Source organism: Chelonia mydas, chromosome 6 (genome assembly GCF_015237465.2).
Source record: "Chelonia mydas isolate rCheMyd1 chromosome 6, rCheMyd1.pri.v2, whole genome shotgun sequence".
NCBI lineage: Eukaryota > Metazoa > Chordata > Testudines > Cheloniidae > Chelonia > Chelonia mydas.
Genome location: NC_051246.2, coordinates 52,962,570 through 52,986,346, shown reverse-complemented (window position 1 = coordinate 52,986,346; position 23,777 = coordinate 52,962,570). Strand labels below are relative to the sequence as shown.

Below are 23,777 nucleotides of genomic sequence, written 5' to 3'. Positions count from 1 at the left end.
AAACATCAGCTGTATAGCAGAGCTGGCATCCAAGGCAGAGAAACAAATCATGCCTTGTGTTTGGAGATACCTCAAAGAGATCTCTTAATATGCAAGGCTCCCTAATTTGTTCCTCAGAGGTTTTACTGAATATCTAAATTCTTTGTTGATTGGCCAAATCCTCCAGAACAGCCTCTATTATGTTCTTTCATGACAATAATTTGCATTAAAAATGCTAGAATCTGAGTACGCAAAAAGGATTTGTGCCTGCCAATGGGGTAATGAGATGTCAATATTTACGGACGATACCAAGCTGAGAGGGATTGCAAGAGCTTTGGAGGATAGGATTAAAATTCAAAATGATCTGGACAAACTGGAGAAATAGTCTGAAGTAAACAGGATGAAATTCAATAAGTACAAATTCAAAGTACTCCACTTAGGAAGGAGTAATCAGTTGCACACATACAAAATGGGAAATGACTGCCTAGGAAGGAGTACTGCAGAAAGGGATCTGGGGGTCATAGTGGATCACAAGCTAAATACGAGTCAACAGTGTAACACTGTTGCAAAAAAAGCAAACATCATTCTGGGATGTATTAGCAGGAGTGTTGTAAGCAAGACACGAGAAGTAATTCTTCCGCTCTGCTCCACGCTTAGGCCTCAACTAGAGTATTGTGTCCAGTTCTGGGCGCCACATCGCAGGAAAGATGTGGACAAATTGGAAAAAGTCCAGAGAAGAGCAACAAAAACGATTAAAGGTCTATAAAACATGACCTATGAGGGAAGATTGAAAAAAATGGGTTTGTTTAGTCTGGAGAAGAAAAGACTGAGGGGGGAACAGGATAACAGTTTTCAAGTATATAAAAGATTTTTACAAGGAGGAGGGAGAAAAAATTGTTCTTTTTAACCTCTGAGGATAGGACAAGAAGCAATGGGCTTAAATTGCAGCAAGGGCGGTTTAGGCTGGACATTGGGAAAAACTTCCTAACTATCAGGGTGGTTAAGCACTGGAATAAATTGCCCAGGGAGGTTGTGGAATCTCCATCACTGGGGATTTTTAAGAGCAGGTTAGAAAAATACCTGTCAGGGATGGTCTAGATAATACTTAGTTCTGCCTTGAGTGCCTAGATGACCTCTTGAGGTCCCTTCCAGTCCTATGATTCTATGATTCTATGTCCTAATTTACCAAGGCGAGCGCAAGCACCACAAGTGATTGTTGGGAGTACTGCATGTGGTACGGGGAGGAGAGCAACAATCCTGCACGGACTTGACCACTTGTGGGCTGTCTAATCTCCGGCAGAAGGACTGGAATGGAAAGTAATTCAATGTAACTCATAGCCTGATTTCTACATCTGGCAGCTTGGGAATCCTGAGACTTGTGTGTGCAAAAGTTAGTGTGCACAATGTAGTGGTGAAAATATTAACTATATTATGTATAGTAATACACCTAATATGTAATAACAAATATTAGTATTAATATGTATGCAGTGTTGTAAATTTGCACAGCACTTTATACACACACACACACCAGACCTTATTCACATTGACCAGTAACCTCTTCTGTAAATGAGACTATTCACAGTGTCAGGGACTACTCAGTGAATAAACATATCAGAGTCTGGCCCTGAGAAAGAGAAATATTTCCTGCCCTAAAGAGTTTACAACCTAGATAAGCCAGGACAAGCACACACAAGGCAGGAGAGGGGATGATATGTCTGGATTGTTCGTGCGGAAAAGAACAAAAACAGGACTGCTTGAAGAGGTGGGGTTGAAGGAAGAATTTGAAGCAGGAGAGAGAGGGTGCTTGGAAAACGAGGACAATGAGATGGTTCCAGACATAGTCTATAGTATGAAAAAAGGCATGAGGTGAAACTTGGGGAAAGGAGACAAACTATTATTGGAAAGGGCACAGGGGAAGTAGTGGGAAATGAGAACAGATGCAGATAGGGCCTTAGAGATGAGGATAGGGAATCTGAATTTGATGCAGTAAGGAGCAGGAAACCAAAAAGAGGGCTCCAAAGAGAGGGATCATATGGCCAGAGCAATAGGAGAGGAAGATGACTTTAGCAGCAATAATTTGAATACTCGAGTGGCAAAAATCTGAGAAGCAGGGATGCCAAGTAGGTGTGGATTTCAGCAGTCAAGTTCATTAGGATATGAATAAGGTTTTAGCAGGGGAGGATGGGGGCATAAGGAAAGGCCAGATTGCTCTAGGTCAGTGGTTCCCAAACTTGTTCCGCCGGACATGGCAGGTAAACAAATCGGCCCAGCCCGCCAGGGGCTTCCCTGAACAAGCAGTGGGACAAGTTTGGGAACCACTGGTCTAGCTCATCTACAAGATATGGGCTTAATGCAGCAATTAATGGGTGAAATTCTATGCCCTGTGTTGTACCCAAGGGCAGACTCGGTGATCATAGTCATCCCTTATGACCTTGAATTCTATTAATCTGTTTGTTTCTGTCTTTGAAAATGTGGCAGTGTCTATGTACAACATTGATACAGTATTCTCATTGCTTAACTAAATATTACTATTTATATTATTTATATTTATTTAACACCAAGAGTGTGCTAGATACTTTGCATAAATAGAGGAGGTCAAGTTCCTTGCTCCAAAAAGCTTAAAATCTAAAGCTAAGATATAAGAAGCACATACTATACCTTTCTATTCGCTTTCTATAATAAGAATAAATTATATCTGGTTAAAAAATAATCCCCAAAAGGGGGGGTGTGAAATTTTGCCAGTTTCAGATTGAAAATAATAAAACTCTAATTCTGTCTGAAGGTGGGCAAAATGCTCTTTTTTTACTTTATCAGAATTTCACAGCAAAACCAGATATTTCTGATAATAGCACAGAATGGGAATCCTAACTTTAAGGCCCACGAAATGGTGGTGCAGGCCCCTGATGTTTTTACATATATTTCTAAAAATTGAAATGTTGGTGAAAACACTACAAAAACAAATATATAGTCAAAAAGGGACCAGAGCAAGGCTGCTTAGCCACCTCGATGAAAAAGCTCTGTGTAGGCAAAGCAAAGCAGCACTATATAAAGATGGCTTATTAATCAGATAAGGCTTATGTGTTAGCTAGAATTATTAAATTGGCCAGAAGGTCCCACAGAGAATCCCCCTTCTCCCATCTTAATAAAGGTTCGCCCCGGCCATACTGAGCTAAACCAAGTGGAATGATGTGCCAATAGGTGATACTAAGGACAACATATTTCAGCCCCCACACATCTCAGTCCTGGACTCTGGAGGTCATGAGAGATGAGGGGGGGAAATTGAGTGATTTTTTTTTCTAAAATTTTAAATTCAAATTTTTAAAATTTGAGATGTCATCCATGTTTTAAAATTCCAGCTCTATATTTGACTGATCGGTGGGAACGCAGGGGGAATTTTCAAGCTCCTGCTCTGCAAGTCAAAAAATTGTCAAGAACCAGCTTTACTGTATGAGCCTTCCATCCCAGGCACTGATACAGTATTGCATATTCTAGCCAAAAACAAGAATATCCAACATGGTTGTGAGAAATGTTAGTAATACAATCCCCAAGTTTCCCTAGCTACTGCTACCAGGGAACAAGGGGTATCTCAGGAGCAGATTGCTGTGGGTGCAGAACCATTTGCAGCTTGCAGTTGCAGGATTGTGGGGAATTAATTGCTATGTAGGGGGCTTCAGAAAGTAACAATGGGATTTAGAAGCCACTGGGCACCCTCTGAAGGACCTAAGAAAGGTGGTTGGCCTGTTTCCCTGCAGGCTGCAGTCTTAGAAAGGGGAAGAGGACATTTGTAGGCCACCAGTTCTCAAACCAGACGACTTGAAAGGTTAAAGGGGGGTTCTTGTTGAGAGAGGAGAGTGGGCATGTGGAGGGAATTGCAGAGAGGAAGATACAGGTTGACTTGGAATTTCAGACTCATGTGAATTCAAAACTGGAAGTGAATCCTGAATGATTGCAAAGGTAAAAATCCCTGAAAATAAAACCCACCAGTTTAGGCTTGCAAAATCCCATGTAAACTGAAACTAGCGCTTCTCAATCAAACATGAATTGAATCCTACCATGGTATGAATCCTTACCATACCATGAATCCTAGTAGACAAAATGAAAGGCAACCCTGTGTGTTTATCAAGGGCACTATTATATATTATAAGGTATTTAGGAATCACACAGAGAAAAGAAACAGAGCTCCTTTAAGTTCTGAATGAGAGAATCTTCACTGTACATTTTGTTATAGCATTTTACAGGACTGTGATTAGTGTGTGATATAGGGTGCTTGCCTGGCTTGATTTTAAGGTTTACTGCTGCTACTGTGACATTGTATTGGGTGAAAGATCTTAAAAGGTGTATCTAATATAATATATAGGTGCACAGTTCTACCACCATCCAGAATTCAGAAAATAATGGCACAGGAGGTATAGCTCTAAGTCACTGCTTAGGCTTGAACTTGGGTTGGTACTGACCCAAAGCCCTCACCATAGGATGGCTGTTTAGTGGCTTATGTGAAATGGAACTGGACAGCTCTGTCCATTATGAATTGAACAGGTTTCCATATCACAAAAAATCCCTATCACTGGCAATAACCCTCAGTGTCAGTCTGTCTTTTTAGTAGTCTGAGCTGAGAAGGCAAATACTGTGCCAGAGCAGGAAAACTGAACTCCCTTCTCAAGTGGTCCCTGCAGGTCAAGGTCAAAGAATAATGTCTGAGCAGTGTGTGTGTGAAGCTTGCAGTGCTGCTGCCTGTGTTGTACTTCTTCTGTGAAGAGGGAACTTTGGGGCTGTCAATCCAGCACTTTTCATCAGCACTCAATTCACTTTAAGAAAAAGAACCAGTAATAAACCACAAATTATTATCATTTCTAGGCACACCGTCCTCCTGGTGAAATTCCAATAGAGTATAAAGGAGTTTGGATAGTGCAGAGGTCAAAAATCATATCTACGTATATTTAAAGGCATAATACCCCCGTCCCCGCCCCCCGCCTCCCCCCCACACACACACACTTCCCAAAATATAGACAATACACCATTGTTGAATTCCTCCTACCATTACATGTGGGATATCCATCTGTCCAAGAAGGCTGCTGGTGGAGTAGATTGCTGCTGGAATTGATACTCATTCTGCCAGTTCCTTCCAAAATCATGATCTGTAAGTGAATCGAACAGCTTGCTTAGCTAGTGGTGTATATGCCACAAGGCAAGTGGCAAAAAATTCCATTGAGAGTGAAGTGAGCAATTCCAAGTCCATTTGTAGAAGACACAGCCCAGCTAAGGAACTTGTTGCCACAACCCCTTTTCGGCTGCAATGAAATCTCCTTGTGGTAAACATTACCATTTTCATATGCATGAGGCAAGTTTTTACAGCCACCCATCCATAAATGAATAATCTCTGATCAGGAATGGAGTAGAATGAAAATGCACGGCTTCTGACAGAGCAATGCTGGAAGAGCTCCAAGCTTTGTGAAGTGAAATACAAAGCGGTTTCTTTTTATTTAAATGAAATTTCACAAGGTAAACTCTGACTGCTGTCATTTTTAAAAAACACCTAGTTTTCTATTTTATTTTGGACTTCAGAATAACTGATACTTGCAACCATGAATGTAACAGACTTCCAGAGACACATGCACAGAAAATCCTTCATTCATAAAGCCCTACGAGGTAATGGTATATGGATGTTTTTGTCACCGTGGCATAGGTTCTTGTCTAACCTATGTTGGTAGTATTTTTAAGCCACTTTTATCTGACAGATGTGCAGACGATAAGATTCAGACCACAGCAAACTCAGAAGTCCAGGTTAAAAGCTCTTGAGCAATTGGTGGACACATAATAGAAATGGAAAGAGAAAGGTGCCATTATCCATGGACAGAGAGTTACTTAAAAACACCATTCTAAAATATCATTTTATTAAGGAGTCACACAGACTTTTTTTAAAAAAAATTGAATCTAGCCTGTAGCAGCTATACAAAACCGCGTCTTTCATGTCTGCTATAAATTTGTTGTGCAATGTTCCCTTTGTAATAACATATAAAAACATGCTATTCATTTGAACACATGGTGAATGTAAGGAAATTCTCCATTGATATGCGTTCTTAATATGGTACATTATATACCTCAGGCTGGAAGATGCAAAGCATAAAAGTTTGTTTCATAAACATATATTCTGTAATGTTTTGGAGGAGTTTTATAGCAGCATATTAAGGATTTATAAAGGCAGCTGATTTCTATCAAGTTAGTTAAATATATTGTTAAATATGGTCTGATTTGTTATTCTAAATTGTCTTCTGATTTTAGAGCCCCATTGTCTTTTAGAACTATAACTTTAAAAGTCACATAAGCATGTGAATATGATTAAGTGCACTGCAGTTTTGCATTATAAATAATTGAAACAGGAAACTAAACATTGAAAGTCCAGTACACTGCACAGTATCTCAACTGTGGGTATATTGAATGAGATAACAATCCTTATTAGAAAATTACCAATACACATATTACAGGAGCAATAAGAACACATATATGTATAATGTAAAATATTGCTGGTATTTTGTATTAAATACCAAAGCCTTAGGAAATGTAATATAGAGAACAATCCTACCCTGATAGGAGGTGGACTAAGGCCCTTACTTGTATGAATAAGGGACTGCTGGAATGGACCCTGGATAATATAATAATTGCTTTCCATTTCTGTTTCCTGTGAATCTGCAGTTCTATAACCATCCACATGTCAGACTTTATCTTGCATAAAGGGAACTTTGCATCTACGACATCTGCAGGATTTGGATAATACACTTCTAATATCACACCTCTGCCAAATAATGGAATAAATTTTGTCTAGATTTATTCCCCATGCAGCTTCACTGAAGCCAATAGGTTTATGCACGGAGTAAGTTAGGACAGGTTTTGGCCTCAGATTCTCAAGACACACCAGTGCCACATTATCTGCTACCCTGGGGGAGAAAGGTTTTCTTTTAATTAAATTGACTATAAAATAATTTGCCACCCATGCAGTATTTCATCTTATGTAACACTGAAAATCTGGAGTTTCTTTTAAGCACTGATTGGTTTATGTAGCACATGCTATGCATTCATTTATCCATATATGCACGTATCTCTGAGAGCATATTGACTGAGTAATGCCGCTGCATCGTTCTTTGTCATCTTATTTTTAATTATTTATGAAAATATTTCGTAGTCATTAAACATTGTATGAGTGAAGTCTGAGTAACATCAGACCTCATTACAGCACCAAGTATTTTATGAGAGTTGAGGCAGGAGCACCAGACTTTGTGTGCAGATTAAAACGTATGGAGATTGGCAAGCATTTTGCTTTTCAAATTAACCAAACCAATATATATACCTTCTTAAAGCTATGCTTTCACAGTAGCACCAGTACAGGGTTACTTCAAACAAAACAATTGCATCATCTTTCTAACATTATCTGTGGAATACAATTATACATGGGAGAGAACACTGGAGATAGACTGGACAGGTATGGGTCTGGATTCTAACCTAATCCAAACTCTCCCAAAGCTTCTGGTGTTTGGATTCAGAATATTGGTTTCACCCACAGTTGGAGGATCAGGTGCAGTCTAAAGGCCAAAGCCTAAGGACTTACTTGGTCAAAAGTCCTATTGACTTCAGTAAGTGTTTTCAACTTCAGCACTTGGTGCTAAAGGAATTAGTTTGCTAAAATCTCCTTTTCTTTCTTGACCATATGACCACTCCAAGCTGATGTTTGTAATTTAGTTTTAACCAGTCGTTGCCTGACCATGGATAAGATCCAGCATTTCAGAAAAACACATTTACAAAGAACCACTGAGTCTTGTAGAGCATACCATATGCAAATTACTTCTTTATACAACAGCTGTGCTCTGAATCTGAATGACTCTGATCCCCATTTTCACATTTTGTTCCAATGAATCTGCAGATCTAGATGGTGAACTGTCCTCATAAGTTTGGACCTGAATCTGGAACTGTCCTCATAATTTTGGACCTGAATGGTGTCATTGATAATGCTGAAAAATAGTGCGATGGGGAAGAGAGTAGCACAGGAAAAAAATGAGCAAATTTCAAATTATTCTAATCCATGTGGTGGTTCTGAAATCCTTTTGTAGGGATGCGAGGGTTGCAAAGTTGAGATAAGTCAGGGGTAAACCATGCAATTTATGTGCAAACAGCAAGTATCAGAGGGTATGAAGCCCTAAGGGGGAGGAGGCACACTGCTTTCTGTTTGTTTAACCATATGCCCTCTGCAAAAGACAAATAAAACAAAACTAAGCAAAATTAGACAGAAACTATTAAACTATGACTCTACTTGTAAGCTATTCATAGATTCTAGGGCCAGAAGGGACCATATGATCATCTAGTCTGATCTCCTGTAGAGCACAGGCCATAGAATTTCCCCCAACATATTTCCTAGAGCATAGCTTTTAGAAAAGCATCCAATCTTGATTTAAAACTTGTCAGTGATGGAGAATCCACAAAGACCCTTGGTAAATTGTTTCAATGGCTAATTAACCTCACTGTCAGAAATGCATGCCTTATTTCCAGTCTGAATTTGTCTGCCTGCAACTTCCAGCCATTGGATTGGGTTGTATTTTTCTCTGCTACAAGGAAGAGCCCTTTATTTAAATGTTTGTTTCCCATGGAGGTACTTATAAGGAGGTACTGTAATCAAGTCACACCTTAATTGTTTATTTGTTAAACTAAATAGATTGATCTCCTCTGGTCTATCACTTTAAGGCAGGTTTTCTAATCCTTTAATCATTCTTGTGGCTCTTCTCTGAACCCTCTCCAATTTATCAACATCCTTCTTGAATTGTGAGCGCCAGAACTGGATACAGTAATCCAGCAGCGGTCACATCAATGCCAAATGCAGTAGTAAAATAACCTCTCTACTCCTACTTGAGATTCCCTGGTTTATGAATTCCAGGATTGCATTAGCTCTTTTGGCCACAGTGTTCCACTGATAGCTCATGTTCAGCTGATTATTCACCACCTCCAAATGTTTTTCAGAGTCTCTGTTTCCCAGGATATAGTCCCACATTCTACATTATTTGTTCTCAAGTGTATACACGTTCATTTAGTCATATTAAAATGCACAAGGTTTGCTTGTGCTCAGTTTACCAAGCAATCCAGATCACTCTGAGTGACCTGTCCTCTTCATTATTTACCACTTCTGCAATTTTTCTGTCATCTGCAAACTTTATCAGGGATTATTTTGTTTTCTTTCAGGTCATTGCTAAAGATGTTAAATAGTGTAGGGCCACAAATCACTCCCTACAAGACCCCACTGGAAACAGACCAGCTCAATAATGATTCCCAATTTACAGTTACATTTTCACACCTATCATTTAGTCAGTTTTTAATCCATTTAATGTGCACCATGTTAATTTTATATTACTCTAGTTTTTTGATCAAAATGTCATGTGGCACCAAGTCAAACTCCTTACAGAAGTCTATATATATTACATCAACGCTATTACTGTTATCAACCAAACTTGTAAAAAAGATATCACATTAGTTTGACAGGTTTTATTTTCCATAAACTTATGTTGATTTGCATTACTTACATTACTCTTCTTTAGTTCATTATTAGTTGAGTCCTGTATCAGCTGCTCTATTACCTTGCCCAGGACCAATGTCAGGCTGACAATCCTATAATTACCTGGGTCATCCTGTTTACCTTTTAAAATATTGACACAATATTAGCTGTCTTCCAGTCTTCTGGAACTTCCCCAGTGCTCCAAGACTCATTGAAAATCAAAAGTAATGGTTAAGTGAGCTCCTTAGCCAGCTCTTTTAAAACTCTTGGTGGCAAGTTATGTGGACTAGCTGATGTAAAATGTCTAACTTTAGTAGCTTCTGTTTAACATCCATCAGAGCTACTAGTGGAATGGAAAGAATGTAATCATCATATGATGAGACTGTATTATCTTTTTTCCCCCAAATATAGAACAGAAATATTATTGGTCACATCTGCCTTTTCTGCATTATTACTGATAATTCTACCATTTCCATCTAGCAATGAACCAATACCATTATCAGGATTCTTTTTGTCCCTAATATATTTTTTAAAACTCCTTCTTATTGTCCTTAACTCTGCTGGCCATAGATTTATCCTTGTGTCCCTTGGCTTCCCTTATCAATTTTCTACAATTCCTAACTTCTGATTTATATTAATTACTATCCATTTCCCCTTTCTTCCATTTATTATATTTTTGTTTAATTTTTTACAACAGGTCAGTTTTTTAATGAGCACAGCCTTCTTTGTCAGTTGTGGAATTGTGGCTTTTTGGGTATGTAGTAAGGTGTTCTTAAATGATTCCCAATTATCATTCACATTTTTCTGTTTAAATTCTTCCTCCCAGCTGATTTGGTTCATAATTGTTTTCAGCTTTGTGAAATTAAAGCATCAAGTACATATATTACTACTCTGGACTTTATTCTGCTTGCACATTATAAATGTAATCCAGTTATGAGCACTTGTACCCTCCCTATCATAACTATTAGTTCTGTGGTCAGTTCCTCTATGTGTGTTATCATAGAATCATAGAATATCAGGGTTGCAAGGGACCTCAGGAGGTCATCTAGTCCAACCACCTGCTCAAAGCAGGACCAATCCCCAATTTTTGCCCTGATCCCTAACTGGCCCCCTCAAGGATTGAACTCACAACCCTGGGTTTAGCAGGCCAATGCTCAAACCACTGAGTTATCCCTCCCCCCCATGACAAGGTCTCATATGGTATTCCCCAGTGCTGGCTGAAACACATTTTGAGTTAGGAAATTGTCATCTATAATGTTCAGAAATTCCAAACTGTGCAAAGTCTAAAAGTGGCTTCCAGCCGTAGGTGCTGGAACTAGGTGTTTCAGCACCCCCTGGCTTGAAGTGGTTTCCATCATATACAGGGTTTATAGTTTGGTTCAATGGCTCTCAGCACTGTCACTATACAAATTGTTTCAGCACCTCTGCTTCCAGCTGAGACAAGCTCAGTGCAGCTCCTCCTGGTTTGGCCAAAAGGGAGAAGCCTTTCTTTTGCTTCATTTGAGATAGCTGATATACATGGGATCATTCCCCATTTTTTCCCTTTTACTATCATGGCTGAACTGCAAGTGTAGGTTTCACCTGGAACTGTATGTTATATATGCAATAAAGTAACAGCAGGAGTGAGTAGGGCAATTTGGACATCTAAGGACTGAATTTGGCAATTCAATCAAGTACTTAAACATCAATATAACTAAAATGGCATCTGTAAATAATTGCTGCTGCGTAAAGAGAGACTGAATTTTGCACACTGTTTCTAAGAGTCAGGATATGGACTACATGACCAAGCGGGTCTGCTTTTCTAAACGTCAGAAGCCCAACATCACACACAGAAAAGGAAGAAGGCCTAATTTACACACATGGTTATTGTACTTAGATGAACATATTGGGTATTCGTGCATGCAAATGACGAATTAGGAGTTTTGCATGCAAGCACCTATTTTACATATGCATTTACAGTAACTGCATGCACAAATTAGGTGTATAATTTTGAGTGCATGTTTGTGTGTGACCTTGAGCTTCTGCTTTCCTGGTAAATCAGCCTCAGTATTTTTTTTTCACTTTAATCCATATGATTCCCAGTACTTCCTGGGTTCTCATCCTGCATGACCTTGTTTCCAAGGCTCTTTGACAACCTTGGATGAAAGATGACATTGAAGGGCAAAATACTGTTACTTATGTAACATATTCAAGGCAATGTATTGATTACATCCCATGTAGCCTTACACCATAGTAATAGATATATTTATCAAATTATATTCTGAGCGTAATGTTCAAGGAATTATTTTTGATACTGGACCAAATTTATTAAAGCAGCCTCTAAAATTGCACTGACACAGGGTGACTGGACTCTTAAAGGAGCCAGTGCAACTTGACCAGTTACCTGTTGCGCAGTAGGGTTTAAGGGAAGACACCTAGGCCTTACAAAGGAGCAATGGCTGCAGCTGTTGACACTGCAGGGCCCTGAGTCAGCTGGGGGAAGGTACCAGTGGAGAAGGCCAAACTACAGGCAAGAGGTGCTGGGCAAGCAGGAAGACAGAGCAGCAGGGAGGAAGGACTGTACCTAGCTTAGAAATGGCACCGAAGAGTGTTAGAACTCTGAAGGGATGACAGACCCTCAGAGAGGAGCTGTACCCAGCTTGGAACAGGGACGAAGACTTTGTAAGTCTGAGTTTTCTTTTGAAAGACTTTTGTGCAGGACCTAATAAATTGGACCTCGGAAGGTGGAGTGTTTGACTGTATGGAATGGATTGTGTGGACTTTTCAAAGGACCCTGAGTGAAGGGGAAACTGAGGTAGGCCTCACCAGAGCCATGCTTGACCAGCAAGGAGGATTACAAGATGGGCATGCCCTTGAACATGCACCCACAGTTTGTTGTATAGCAGCAATTCTAGTACAGAATTTTCTTGCCTATATTTATGTGTGCAACTGCATGCAGCAATCCGGTTGTCAGACATTTAACAACCTCTTTGGTGTATAGAATTGCTGTTTGTGTGCACAAAACCAAGTTTGTGCGTGCAACAAAAGCAGTGGGCGTTTTCAAAGGCTATGTTGGGACCTCTTTCAACATTTAGCCTTGGTTGTGTTGTGTGATGGAAGGGGTTAGGGTGTTTTTGTTTTTAGCTTCATGTTTATTAAATTTATACATGCAGGTAAGCGTAAAGACAAAAAAAATCTATCTAAATAGAAGGGGAACATTAAGTATGTTTACACTGTAACAGATACGATTGTTATAAACACAAGCAAATCACTAATAAAAAGAGTCCACCAAATTTAAAGACCTGACTCTTGTGATGCAGTGTGATACACCTAAGTGTAGGTGGTGGTTGTTTCAACATGTCCAGGCGGACTTTAAAATCCTGCATGTGTCTTTTAACTAAGATGAGACTGAGTGGGAAAGTTAGGATCCTGGTCCACTTCTCCTATGTTCTAAGGTTTTGCTTTGGCTCTATCTCTACCACTGATTACGTAATCTGAAGACAAAACCATACTCCAGTCTCCTTTTTCTGAGACAGCATGAGTTTCACTTTAATAGAGCAAGGGAAAAATTACTTGATTATTTGCTCATAGTCCAATATGCTAATTTTCCTCTATCCCCTTTTCACAATCCATTCACTTCATATGAGCCAGCCTTAAAGCTCAAGATGTATATTAGTGTAGTTAGAGAGAATTTAAACACTTTTTTTGCCTAAATCAGAAGAAAACACAAGCACTGCCCTTGACAGGGATCTCTCAGAGGGTATATGTATCAGACAGTAGGATATAGCCCTAAACTTCCAAAGACAAGAGAGGGCTTGCAGTGTTGCAATATTTACCTCTACAGTCCCCCAGCAATAATGTTACCTTCCTCAGATATTCTCTTCCTCCCACCTCCACAGCTTTCTAATAACATACAAGACATTGTCATTTGTCCCACATTTGAAAGGGCTGGTGTCTTCTACTGGAGAGGGAGTTCCGTGTACAAGACCACTGTACATTAGGAGAACTTGTAGTACTCCAGCTGAAAGGGAAAGGACTAGAGCCAGTCAGGGAATGATTTTATTTCTTGTGAAAAATGTCAATGAACATTTTTTTTCATTTTCACCTACATTTTTTCTTCCCCCCACCCCCAAAATGGGCACTTTTCGTGGAAACTTCCATTTTGTCAAAAAAAAAAATTCTCACAAAAAATATTCCCATGGCAAAATTTTGACCAGCTCTAGAAAGGCAGGGAAAAATAACTGGAGATGAAGGCAGGACTTTCACTGGCACATATGGCTCCCATGTTGTCTCAGGATAGAATTGATGACAATTTGGGTCAACCGTGTTCCCAGAATTTTTAGTAGTTTCAGCCAGATATATCAATCTGGTCTGAGTGATATAGAATGGGATATACAATAGGGGAAGCCATTTTCCCCTCACCATGTTCCTTTTGCCTCTTTCTCCCACTGCAACTCCACACCTCTCATATCTACCTGGAGTAACCTCCTCCACCTGTGAACTTAGTCACCTTCTCCCTCTCCTTCAAACCCCTCTTGAACACTCTCTCTCTTTCACTTACCCTTCTGCCACTGATTTACACTCGGGTTCAGCTACTCCCTTGCTAACAATGTAAAATAACTAAAACAAAGATGAGCAAAAAAGTCCCCCAAACCACCCTAGAAACATGACAGGCCACGTGTCTGTAATTAGATAGAAAAGAGCAAGCTAACAAAAATCTACGATCATGTTCTAAATCTTCTCCGCTTTCTTCTCGTTATATCTTTCTGCTCTCTGTGATTTTGATGATTGTGTCATTGTATTGTCTTTTAAAGTGTAAGTCCCCCAAAATAAAATGAGGATGGGTTTATTTATTTATTTTGTTTTGTTTTACAAGTCTCCCTTTCTGTAAGAACTTCTGCTTGGAGGTTTCTTCTTTGCTGGGTTCATTTCTAAATGAGAATTAGACAGAATGAGGAAAAGGAAGAAAGTTCATTTTCTCTTCCCTTTACAGAGCGGAATGGTTGCTATTGGTGGGAAGAATCTTATTCATCATGTAAAAAGATTTAATCTCAGAGCCTTGCACACTCCCAAATTTTGGGAAGCAGGTCAAAATCTCCAAATCTGGATCTGGAGCTAAATGTTGAAAATAGCTCGTATGTTTATACTAGGCAGCTCTGGCCCCAGCAGCAGCTCAGCTCCCGGCCCCACCCACCATCCCCAGCCACAGTTCCGGCGCTAGCCATGGCTCTGCTCCCAGCCCTCAGCCCCAGCTCCGCTCCTGGCCCCACCCCGACTCCAGCTCCCAGCCCCAGCTCCTGACCGTGGCTCCCAGCTTTGGCCCCAGCCCAGCCCTGGCCCCAGCCCAGCTGTGCCCTCATTCCCTCTCTGCCCCCAGGCAGTTCTAGTCCCAGCTCCTCCCCCATCCCCAGTTCTGTCCCCAGCTCCGCCTTCAGCCCAAGCTCCTCTGCTAAGCCAAGTGCAGTAATTGGAGTGGGCGGGGGACAGGGACAGACAGATTCCTTCACCGGCAAAGGGGGGTGTGGCAGGACAAGTTTTGGCACCACTGTTCTAGAAGCTGCCAGAAACCAGCCAGAGCAGCAGTATGTATGTAGGTAGGTCTGGCATGTTTATATATCTTTAGTAAGCATGGCTGTTCGGGACTTAGCTGTGCCCCTGTGGTTTCCTCATGGTATTTTTCCAGTGTAAAGAGCAAAAAGACACAACACAAGGAAGTGGCAGGAGCATAGCCCTGGCATCCCACCTCCTGGCTGCACAGAAGCGTATGCTTCCCCCTCTCATGGGGTGCAACAGCAGCTGCATTCACCCAGTGTGGCAGACCACTCCAGGAGGCATGGTGCCTTCCTGAGCCACAATGCCATGGTGCTCCCCTGAGGCAGCGCAGCAGTGTATCTGCTTAATGCAGGTCTGTAGCTTAACGCCCCAACAAAGCTCATAAATGCTCCTGCATCAGTCAAGCCCAGCCAGAAGCACATTCACCAGGGCTCATTAAAGAGTCTGGCTCTGTGGTTCCTTCTGAGGATAAGGAAAGGGGGACCGGTGAGCAAGAGCAGCTCTCCACCTTCTGCAAAAAAGAAGAGGGCAGCTTCCTCTCTCCATCCTCCCATCCCCCCGCCAGCCCTGGCTTTGAGGAACAGTGCTCCTACACAGCCCCTCTCCTCCTCTTCAGCTGGTGCTATGAATGCTCCCCATCCTGTTTCCATTTATTTCTCCATTGGCTGAATTAAACAGTACAATGAAGTGTTTATGTGACAGAGGGCTGGAAGCAGGTTGTTGAGGTAAAGCCCACCATAAATAGAGCCGTTAATTCAGTTGCTGGCATGGCTTTCTGTTATCTTCACTATACCTCCCAGAGGGTATTAGCCCTACCCTTTCGTTTGAGTTGGCAGCAGAGTTATTTTTTTGCACCTGCTGCTCTACTCCGATAACACTACAGGTCAGCTTTGATTTGTTGGAATATAAACAAAAGAGCAAAGCAAGGCATCTGCCTCAACAGCCTGGGCCGGTTTGACGATAGAGCTTTTCCTATTACTTTTCATATAAATGTATGCTTTCAGTTCTGGAATGAATCCCTGCTGCTTCATAATAGGCCTTGGCTACAGAATAACCCAGTTTCAAGAGAAGGAGTGCCATAATCAAATATTTGGCCCTGTACTTTTCCCTCAGCCAAAACCCATGAAAAGTCAAATGAGCCAAAATGGACTTAAAAGTGACTGGAAAAAGAAACTGATTGAGCTTGCGCCCTTTTCTTTCTTCTTTATAATGGATAAAGACCTGAAATTTTGGGGGATTTGTTTTCAAAAGAGGAGGGCTCTTTTCGTCGTGCTTCCGACATTAGAAAATCAGCCTAGGATTCTCAAAGGAGCCCAAGAGAGTTAGACAACCAATTTCCATTGAAATTCACTGTCATTTGGATGCCTAAATCCTTTAGGTTCCTTTTGAAAATCTGACCCTCAAGTCCCATCCAGACTCTATGATGACTGGAGAACAAGTGAAATGGTGACACCCCAAGAGCATGAACATTGAGTTACTAAGAGATAAGGGATGTTTTAGAATAATATTCCATAACTACATGAAGCACTTTACCAAAGAAGGTAACTATCATTAGTTCAATATTACAAATGGTGAAGCGGAAGCATAGAGGTAAAGTGCCTTGCTTAAAGTTACACAGGAGCTCGTTGGCAGATCTTACAGAACTCAGATCTCATGGCTCCCATTCCAATGCCGTAATCACTGCACTAAATTTACGGTATGGAAGTGAGTTAGGAAGATTATGCTTTATCTAGCAAGCTTAACTGAAATTACAGGTAGGGAGGGATGGAATGTTCTCTACACAAGAAACCAGTTCAGACTGGCTTTCACACCATTCCACCCCTCAAAGCCATCATACTCCTAGCAGGGTACTGAATGATAACACACTCAACCAATCAAACGCATGGTAAAAGTATTGCATCATCAGAACAAGCTGCCATTGACCTATCAGTGATCCTGAAAACAGGCAGCCATTATCTAGAAAATCCAGAGAACTGATTTACCCTCACTGTGCTGTCACACTTACAGTGATACCTGTTTCCTAACATGAGGTGTTCCAATAAAATGTCTTCTTGAGTAATACTATAGTAAAGCTATGTGTTGTAGAAATAGGCACAGTGACTATATAAATCCTTTACAACCGGGAAGCTGGGTCCAGAACCAATGTCTTGTAGCACCTAAGTAGAGTAATCTTCCTTCTGCTCCTGGAAGTCGTAAAAGTTCCTATATCCATTCTTCCATTACAGAGCAACATGAGTCAGACATACCAGTGCAGTACATTGCAAAATGACTAGCTAAGCACTTTTTCATGGACTCATAATGAATGATTCAATCAGATCAGCAAAATAAAACGGGTCCAGTCCAAAAACAAAAAAGCTAGAAGTCACTAAGTGAAGGATGAATGGTGTCTGTCTTCATTCTGGACATCCTGGTTTTGGTCAGTTTTATAATGATAAATCATTTATCTAGAGACCAGACCCATCATTCATTCAGACTTTCACAACCATTTTGCTTTTGTGCAATAGGAGTTTGGTGGGAATTTTCAACACTAACGGATATATTTTTATTTGATGTCTTGCAAATGTTATGAGTAGTATCGTTGCAGGGTATGGGTGTTGCAAACAGTAATCTCTCTGCAAAAGATGAAAATATCCCAATAGTATGTCCCAGTACCTGACACACCAGTGATGCTCCTTCACAGTCATTCCAATCTATTGGTCAATTGCAGAAACAGATATCCTTTGATAATACATCACAGAGACACAACAGGCAGGCTCCTTTCATACTGCTGTGTAATAATAATTATGTGTTTTGGTAAAAATCATTAGGACAATTTGGGAGGGATAAATATATCATGCATCTAGTCATTGATTTTCTAACTACAACATCTTGGCCAATTTTACGTGGCTTTGTTAAATAGGAAAGTAATTATACAGTGATATAAATAATCACTTATTGAATGTCAAGTGCAGAGAAGTGTAGGGCAATATCTAAAAACAGAAAATGATTATTTTTGTTGTTCTCACTCTACAAAAGGGGACTTTTCATATAGCTTATGAATCTTTACAAACGTTTCTAGGCTCCGAGCCTTTTCTGATTGCATCTGAGCTGATTATTACAGCAAACAGCTCAGGAGTGATCATACAGCACTGTCTGTATCTTCTGCATAGTGGGCAGGGACTTTACATTTCTTTTGTGGATTTATAGCTATTAGGAAAGGTTCTCTTTCCATTGCTGCATGGTAATACTTTTTTACTGCCCTGGGTAATATTGATTTGAATATTGGCGTTAATAGTGATTGCATGGTACCCTATAGTATGTTATTCCAAAGGTTCTCCTACTGGGACCTGCACAGTCCATTCCACTGGGCCATCAGAAAAACACACAGTGAATGCCATCTGTAATGTTGGGGGAATTTGCTTGGGGGCTCATGATGTAATCTCTTTCTCATGGAATGACTCACAATGGGGAAAAGTTGCATTGACTAATTAACCCTATTGTTGCAAACTGTTTCCTGTTGATTTATAGGGATAGACCTTTCAGTAGTCACAAGTCCAAACTCCCCAAAGTTTTAAAGAGACAAGGTAGGTGAGGTAATATATTGTATTGGACCTACTTCTGTTGGGGGGAAGATAAAAGCTTTTGAGCTACACAGAGCTCTTCAGGGACTATCATGACTATACCACTACTGCAAAGCAATGTTTAAGGGTATTCAGATCATTGCATTTCGTACAGGGCTCATCCCTAATAAGGCTCAATTCAACTCCCATGAAAGTAAATTGAGGGACTCCCACTGACTTCAATGGAAGCTGAATTAGCCCTTAACCAATTCCCTTTTTTAGTTTTGGGCCTTTCTTCTTCTTCTTGTCCCAGTGCCACTACCGCCAAAAATATTTCTTTACTAAATCTTTATAGGCATTCATGTACTTATCACTAGAGCTGTGCAAATAACTCCATTCTGAAAAAGTCAAAACAAAAATTGGTGACCCAAAAGTCAAAAATAAAATCGTTTTATTTTCCAAGTTTCAAAAAAGTTTTTAATCTTTTTAAGTAAATTGAAATATATTTCAAAACAAAGAGTCATTTGAAATTTAAAAAATGAAGCATTTAGTTTCCAAAATGTCAGAACAAAATGTTTTTTTTTTCAGGGGATTTTTTTTTAATCCAAACAATTTGGCAAATTCAACATGAATTCACACAGTGTCTACCCACGTCTGCATTTTTTGGACAACAAAAGTTCTCGCAGCTACTTGTCACAACTCCTCTCATTGACATCTTGATGTCCTCAAACAATTGAGATTAATAGAAACTGGATCAGGTCCTTGGTATATGCAGGCTGCCATGTCAGTTCACCGGCTTAACTCAGAGACAAGAAGAAAGAAGAACATACTTTTGGTGTTACTGTTTTTTGAGAGTTCTTAAGCTCCAGGATCACTGAGCAGTTGAAAGCATTGGGCTTTGCCACTGGTGCTGTTAGCCTTCTACTCTGCTAACAGTAGGTTTACAAATAATACTGCACTGTCTTTAAAATTAGTAACAAAATCCGATACATTTTTTGTCCCAAAGTTCTGTTACTGGACCCAGATTTAATTTTACAGCAGTATTGCAAGCTGCACAGGTATTAAAGTCACTAATACTTCTTTTTAGCACCAAGTACATCTTAACTTAATATGTCCCGACCTTCTTTTCAGCAAACCATTTATAAAATTCATGATTGAAAATTCTGCCTGTGATTCCTTTCCTTGTATGCTCTTCTCACCAACAACTGAAAATCTAATCCTCAGCTGTATGCAGCATGAAGAGAAGTTGAGCAATGCAAGATCTGAGGGAATCACACTGAGGGGAATCACGTTGTTATCATCAGAAATACATTGGTTAGTGGTCAGCTGTTCAATTACATCTCAGTCTTGGCACATTGACCAATATTAAGTCAGCCAGTTGTGTTCTGTGCCATCCACCTTGCAAACCAAGGCACATCAGAGACTATGTAGCATTGTGTGTAACCAGCATGATTCAAAAAGACCACATTCCACTTAAATTACTTCAGGAGCTCAAGCACCGATTAGATCTGTCTGAGACCCTAAACATCACAATGATCAGGATCATCAGCAGAAAAGTTGAATGCATCAATATAATTTGTGGCTCTTACCTTGGTCTGGATATTTTAATAGGGAGAGCATGAAGATGCATGGTGAATGTAAAGAACTGAGTCTGGAAGAGTTTCCATGATCAGACTCAAATATGTGTGCATATGTGTGCAGTGTTAATATCTCCACTGTCTTGAAAGACTTCCTTCAGATATTGCCTGTAGTCCTCGGCTTTGAGATTAACGACTTGATGCTCACTTCTGCATGACAAGTGTGATTTTAGGAGGGAAAACCCACCTAATTTATGTTATGTTCTTTATTTTGTGTCCTCATAGTTTTGACTGTATAATTTGAAATGGGATGGGGTAACATACTCTAGCAAACAATTCTGCCTGAGCAGGAGATAGAATGGATCACCTAAAGTGACAGAGCTTTTCTGTCTCTAATCGCTGTTAATCTATGATTTTGGATGTTTTGTTTTTACTATTTTATCTCCATCCTAAATTCCTCTTCCTATATCACCAGACACAATGAGTACCAGTGTTTAGATGAGTATTCATTGGGAATGAAAGCAGCTGAAAGAGGCTCTACAGTTATCTGAACGATTTTAGAGTTGAATTTGTCATCTCACAGTTCTCCACTAATTCCTATATCTAATTATCTGTCCATAAGAGCATAAGAACTACAATGCTAGGTCAGACCATGGTCTATCTTGTCCAGTATCCTGTTTCTGATAGTGGCCCATACCAGAGCTTCAGAATGAGTGTATAGAACAGGATAATTATGAAGCGATTCACTCATCTTCCACTCCTGGCATCCATAAATCATAATTTTAGGATCTTCATGAGCATGGGGTTCTATCCCTGACCACCATGGCTAGTAGACATTGATGGACCTATCCTCTATGAACTTCTCCAATTCTTTTTTCAACCCAGTTTTACTTTTGGCCATCACAACATCTTATGACAATGAGTTCCACAGGTTAGTTGCGTGTTGTGTGAAAAAGTACATCCTCTTGTTTGTACTAAACCTGCTGCCTATTAATTTTTGTCAGGTGACACCTGTTGTTTTTTTATTGTGTGAAAAGGTAAATAACATTTCTCTATTCACTTTTTCCATACCATTCATGATTTTATAGACCTCTATCATATCCCCCTTAGTCGTCTCTTTTCTAAAATGAACAGCCCTAATCTTTTTAGTCTCTCCTTGTATGGGAGCATTTCCTTACCCTTGATTATCTTTGTTGCCCTTCTCTGAATCTTTTTTCAGTTCCACTATATCCTTTTTGAGGTGGGGTGACCAGAACTGGACACAGAACTTTCTTTTCACTCATAAAAACTCAGTGATGAGAAAATATCTGATGTTACGATAATGTCTTAATTGACTGGGATGACACCAGATTGTTCCTACACAGAGGTAAACTATTATTTCCAGTGCTCACTGGACCATGTTCTATTACAAGATCCTACCACAACTGGAATAATATGAACTCTTGCCACCCTCTAACTAGCTGTGAAATGCTGTTTCTCTCTCAAAGCTTTTTAACACTGACAAGGGCTGAGTCACAACTGCCTACTTTGTCATGATGTCCCAATGTGGGAAAAATAAAGGATTAGTCTGCTCTGCTACAGCCTATTGAAACTCTAGGCTGAAATTGACATTTTATGGTGAGATTTGTTGCTTAACATCTTTGTCATATTTGTCTGAAGACTTTAATTGCAATTGTTTTCTTTGGCTGTCAGACTTATTTTAACAATAGGTCTTTTCTGTTCTCCAACTCTGGTAACTATAAAATGCAAAGTTTACATCAGAAAACTGACTTAAACTGCTACCAGCAAATTTACCAGCAAAAAGCACTCAGAACAGATCCATTGTCCCACCAGGACTATTCACAGATTAAAAGAAATATTGCTGGAAGATAGACACACTGAAGATAAGCACATATACCGAAAGCTAGAACAATAGTGTTAAGTAAACCAGTTTTACTTTATAGTTGGCTATGGTATAGCTCTTATCATTATGAACTGGTTTCTGTTTTCCAAAGCCCATGAACAAAACGAAGAAGCTGGATGCACTTTAAACTTAGATGGAAAGACAATGTGATATGTCTTTTTTAGGTAAAAATAATTCAAACATATGGTATAGACACAAGCAAATATATATACATATATATCCAGGAGGTCTACAAATAATATTTTAAATCTCTCAAGCAGTGAAATACTAGTAAATGTATTACTGCTACTTTATACTTTCAGTGTCATTTCCTGATCAGCCCTGCTGTAAAAATCAGTGCAATCTCTTCTACTAAAATATTACAACAAGACTTTAGTAGATACTGTTATTTGGAATGGGCTAAACCTTAAAGACCATACACTGTATTTATTCAAGTAAAACTACCATTGAAGTCAATGGGAGTACAACAGGCAAAACTCTGAGAGACGAATTCTTAAAGCTTTTACTGAGATTTTATTCAGTCCTTACTCACACAGAACATGCATTGACTCTACAGTGAAGAGTTTTAACTGTGAAGGGGCTAAGGACTTTAGGATACAGCCCCAACTGAAACCAGTGGGAGTTTTAGTTGAGCAAGGACTGAGCAAAAAGTAAGTCAGGTAGGATTTTCTATCATCCTCATAATTATCACCATCACTACTACAAAACCAGCAAGATCATTTTATCTGTATAGTGCCCACACATGCTGCGACACTAAGGAGACTCCATGCCAATTTCACCGTCAATTTTAAAGGGTCTGCTTCCACTACCCTTGCTCACATTGAATGGTACTTTATTAAATAACTAGCCCCAGTGATTTGACTGCAGTTACTCAGGGGATAAAAGTATTATTAATGTCAGTAAAGGTGACACAATTAGGCCCCAAAACATCATTAAATACATTATTATAAAAACCACGCTCATAAAACTAAGGGGCAGTTGCTGACCACCTTACTCGCCATGAGTATAGAACTTTACTCGCATGAGTAGCCCCATTGAAATCAATGGGACTATTCAAAGTTAGTAAGGCTGGCTGATTTGTCCCTAAGGAAATACAAATAGTAGGTGCGTGTTCTTAAACACAAGCAAGGGCAGGACGCAGGTTCAAACCAGGAGAGTAAAAGCGTTTATTATTTTAATGCTCAAAAACTTTTGATTAAAAGAGGTTAGTTGCAGTTTCAAAGTGGGGGGAAAGGGGCTGAGATGGGTGTTGAATGGGAGTGATTCCAGTGCACACTTCTGCACTCTTTTATCTTCAGTGGTGTTCGTTTAAAAGGAAGTTAAATAAAACTTACCTCATTTAGCTGCTGTTTCTGAAGGGGAAATCCTTTAGCAGAGGCAATGAGAAGGCTGTCTAGAGAATGGCAGGTGTTAAGTAAACACAGGTGCTAGGTTAGCACTTCAAAAGCCTCACACGAGTGATGATAAATGAATGTGATATTAATTTTAAAACATTTTGCAGAACATTTAATCAGCCAATGGGGGAATTCCTTACGTCGTTTCCTGTTCTTTTGATTGGGTCTGCAGCAATAAAAAGAGAGAGAGAGAGGAAAAAAAAGAAACACTGCAAACATTTGCATACAGCCAACTCACACCTTAGTGTTCAAACAAAACAGGTCTAACCAGGTTACACATGTATGTCAAGAACAAAAAAGAAACCAGTCAATGGACGAGGTCTT

General features: G+C 39.8%; 1 protein-coding gene across 2 annotated transcripts in view; it reads right to left on the bottom strand.

Annotated features, from left to right (window-relative positions):
- The window catches only part of EHF (ETS homologous factor), a 39,260-nt gene extending 15,752 nt beyond the window's left edge, over nt 1-23,508 (bottom strand). The window contains exons 1-2 of one of the 2 annotated variants that reach the window (XM_007067967.4): nt 23,394-23,508; nt 5,015-5,114 (exon numbers count right to left, since the gene is read on the bottom strand). In XM_007067967.4, the coding sequence (XP_007068029.2) occupies nt 5,015-5,111 (97 nt within the window). In that variant the 5' untranslated portion in view covers nt 5,112-5,114; nt 23,394-23,508. Of the gene's footprint in view, nt 1-5,014; nt 5,301-23,393 lie in introns of those variants that run through there. The other variant, XM_037900013.2, reaches the window with a different exon arrangement.
- Between the last annotated feature and the right edge of the window lie 269 nt (nt 23,509-23,777).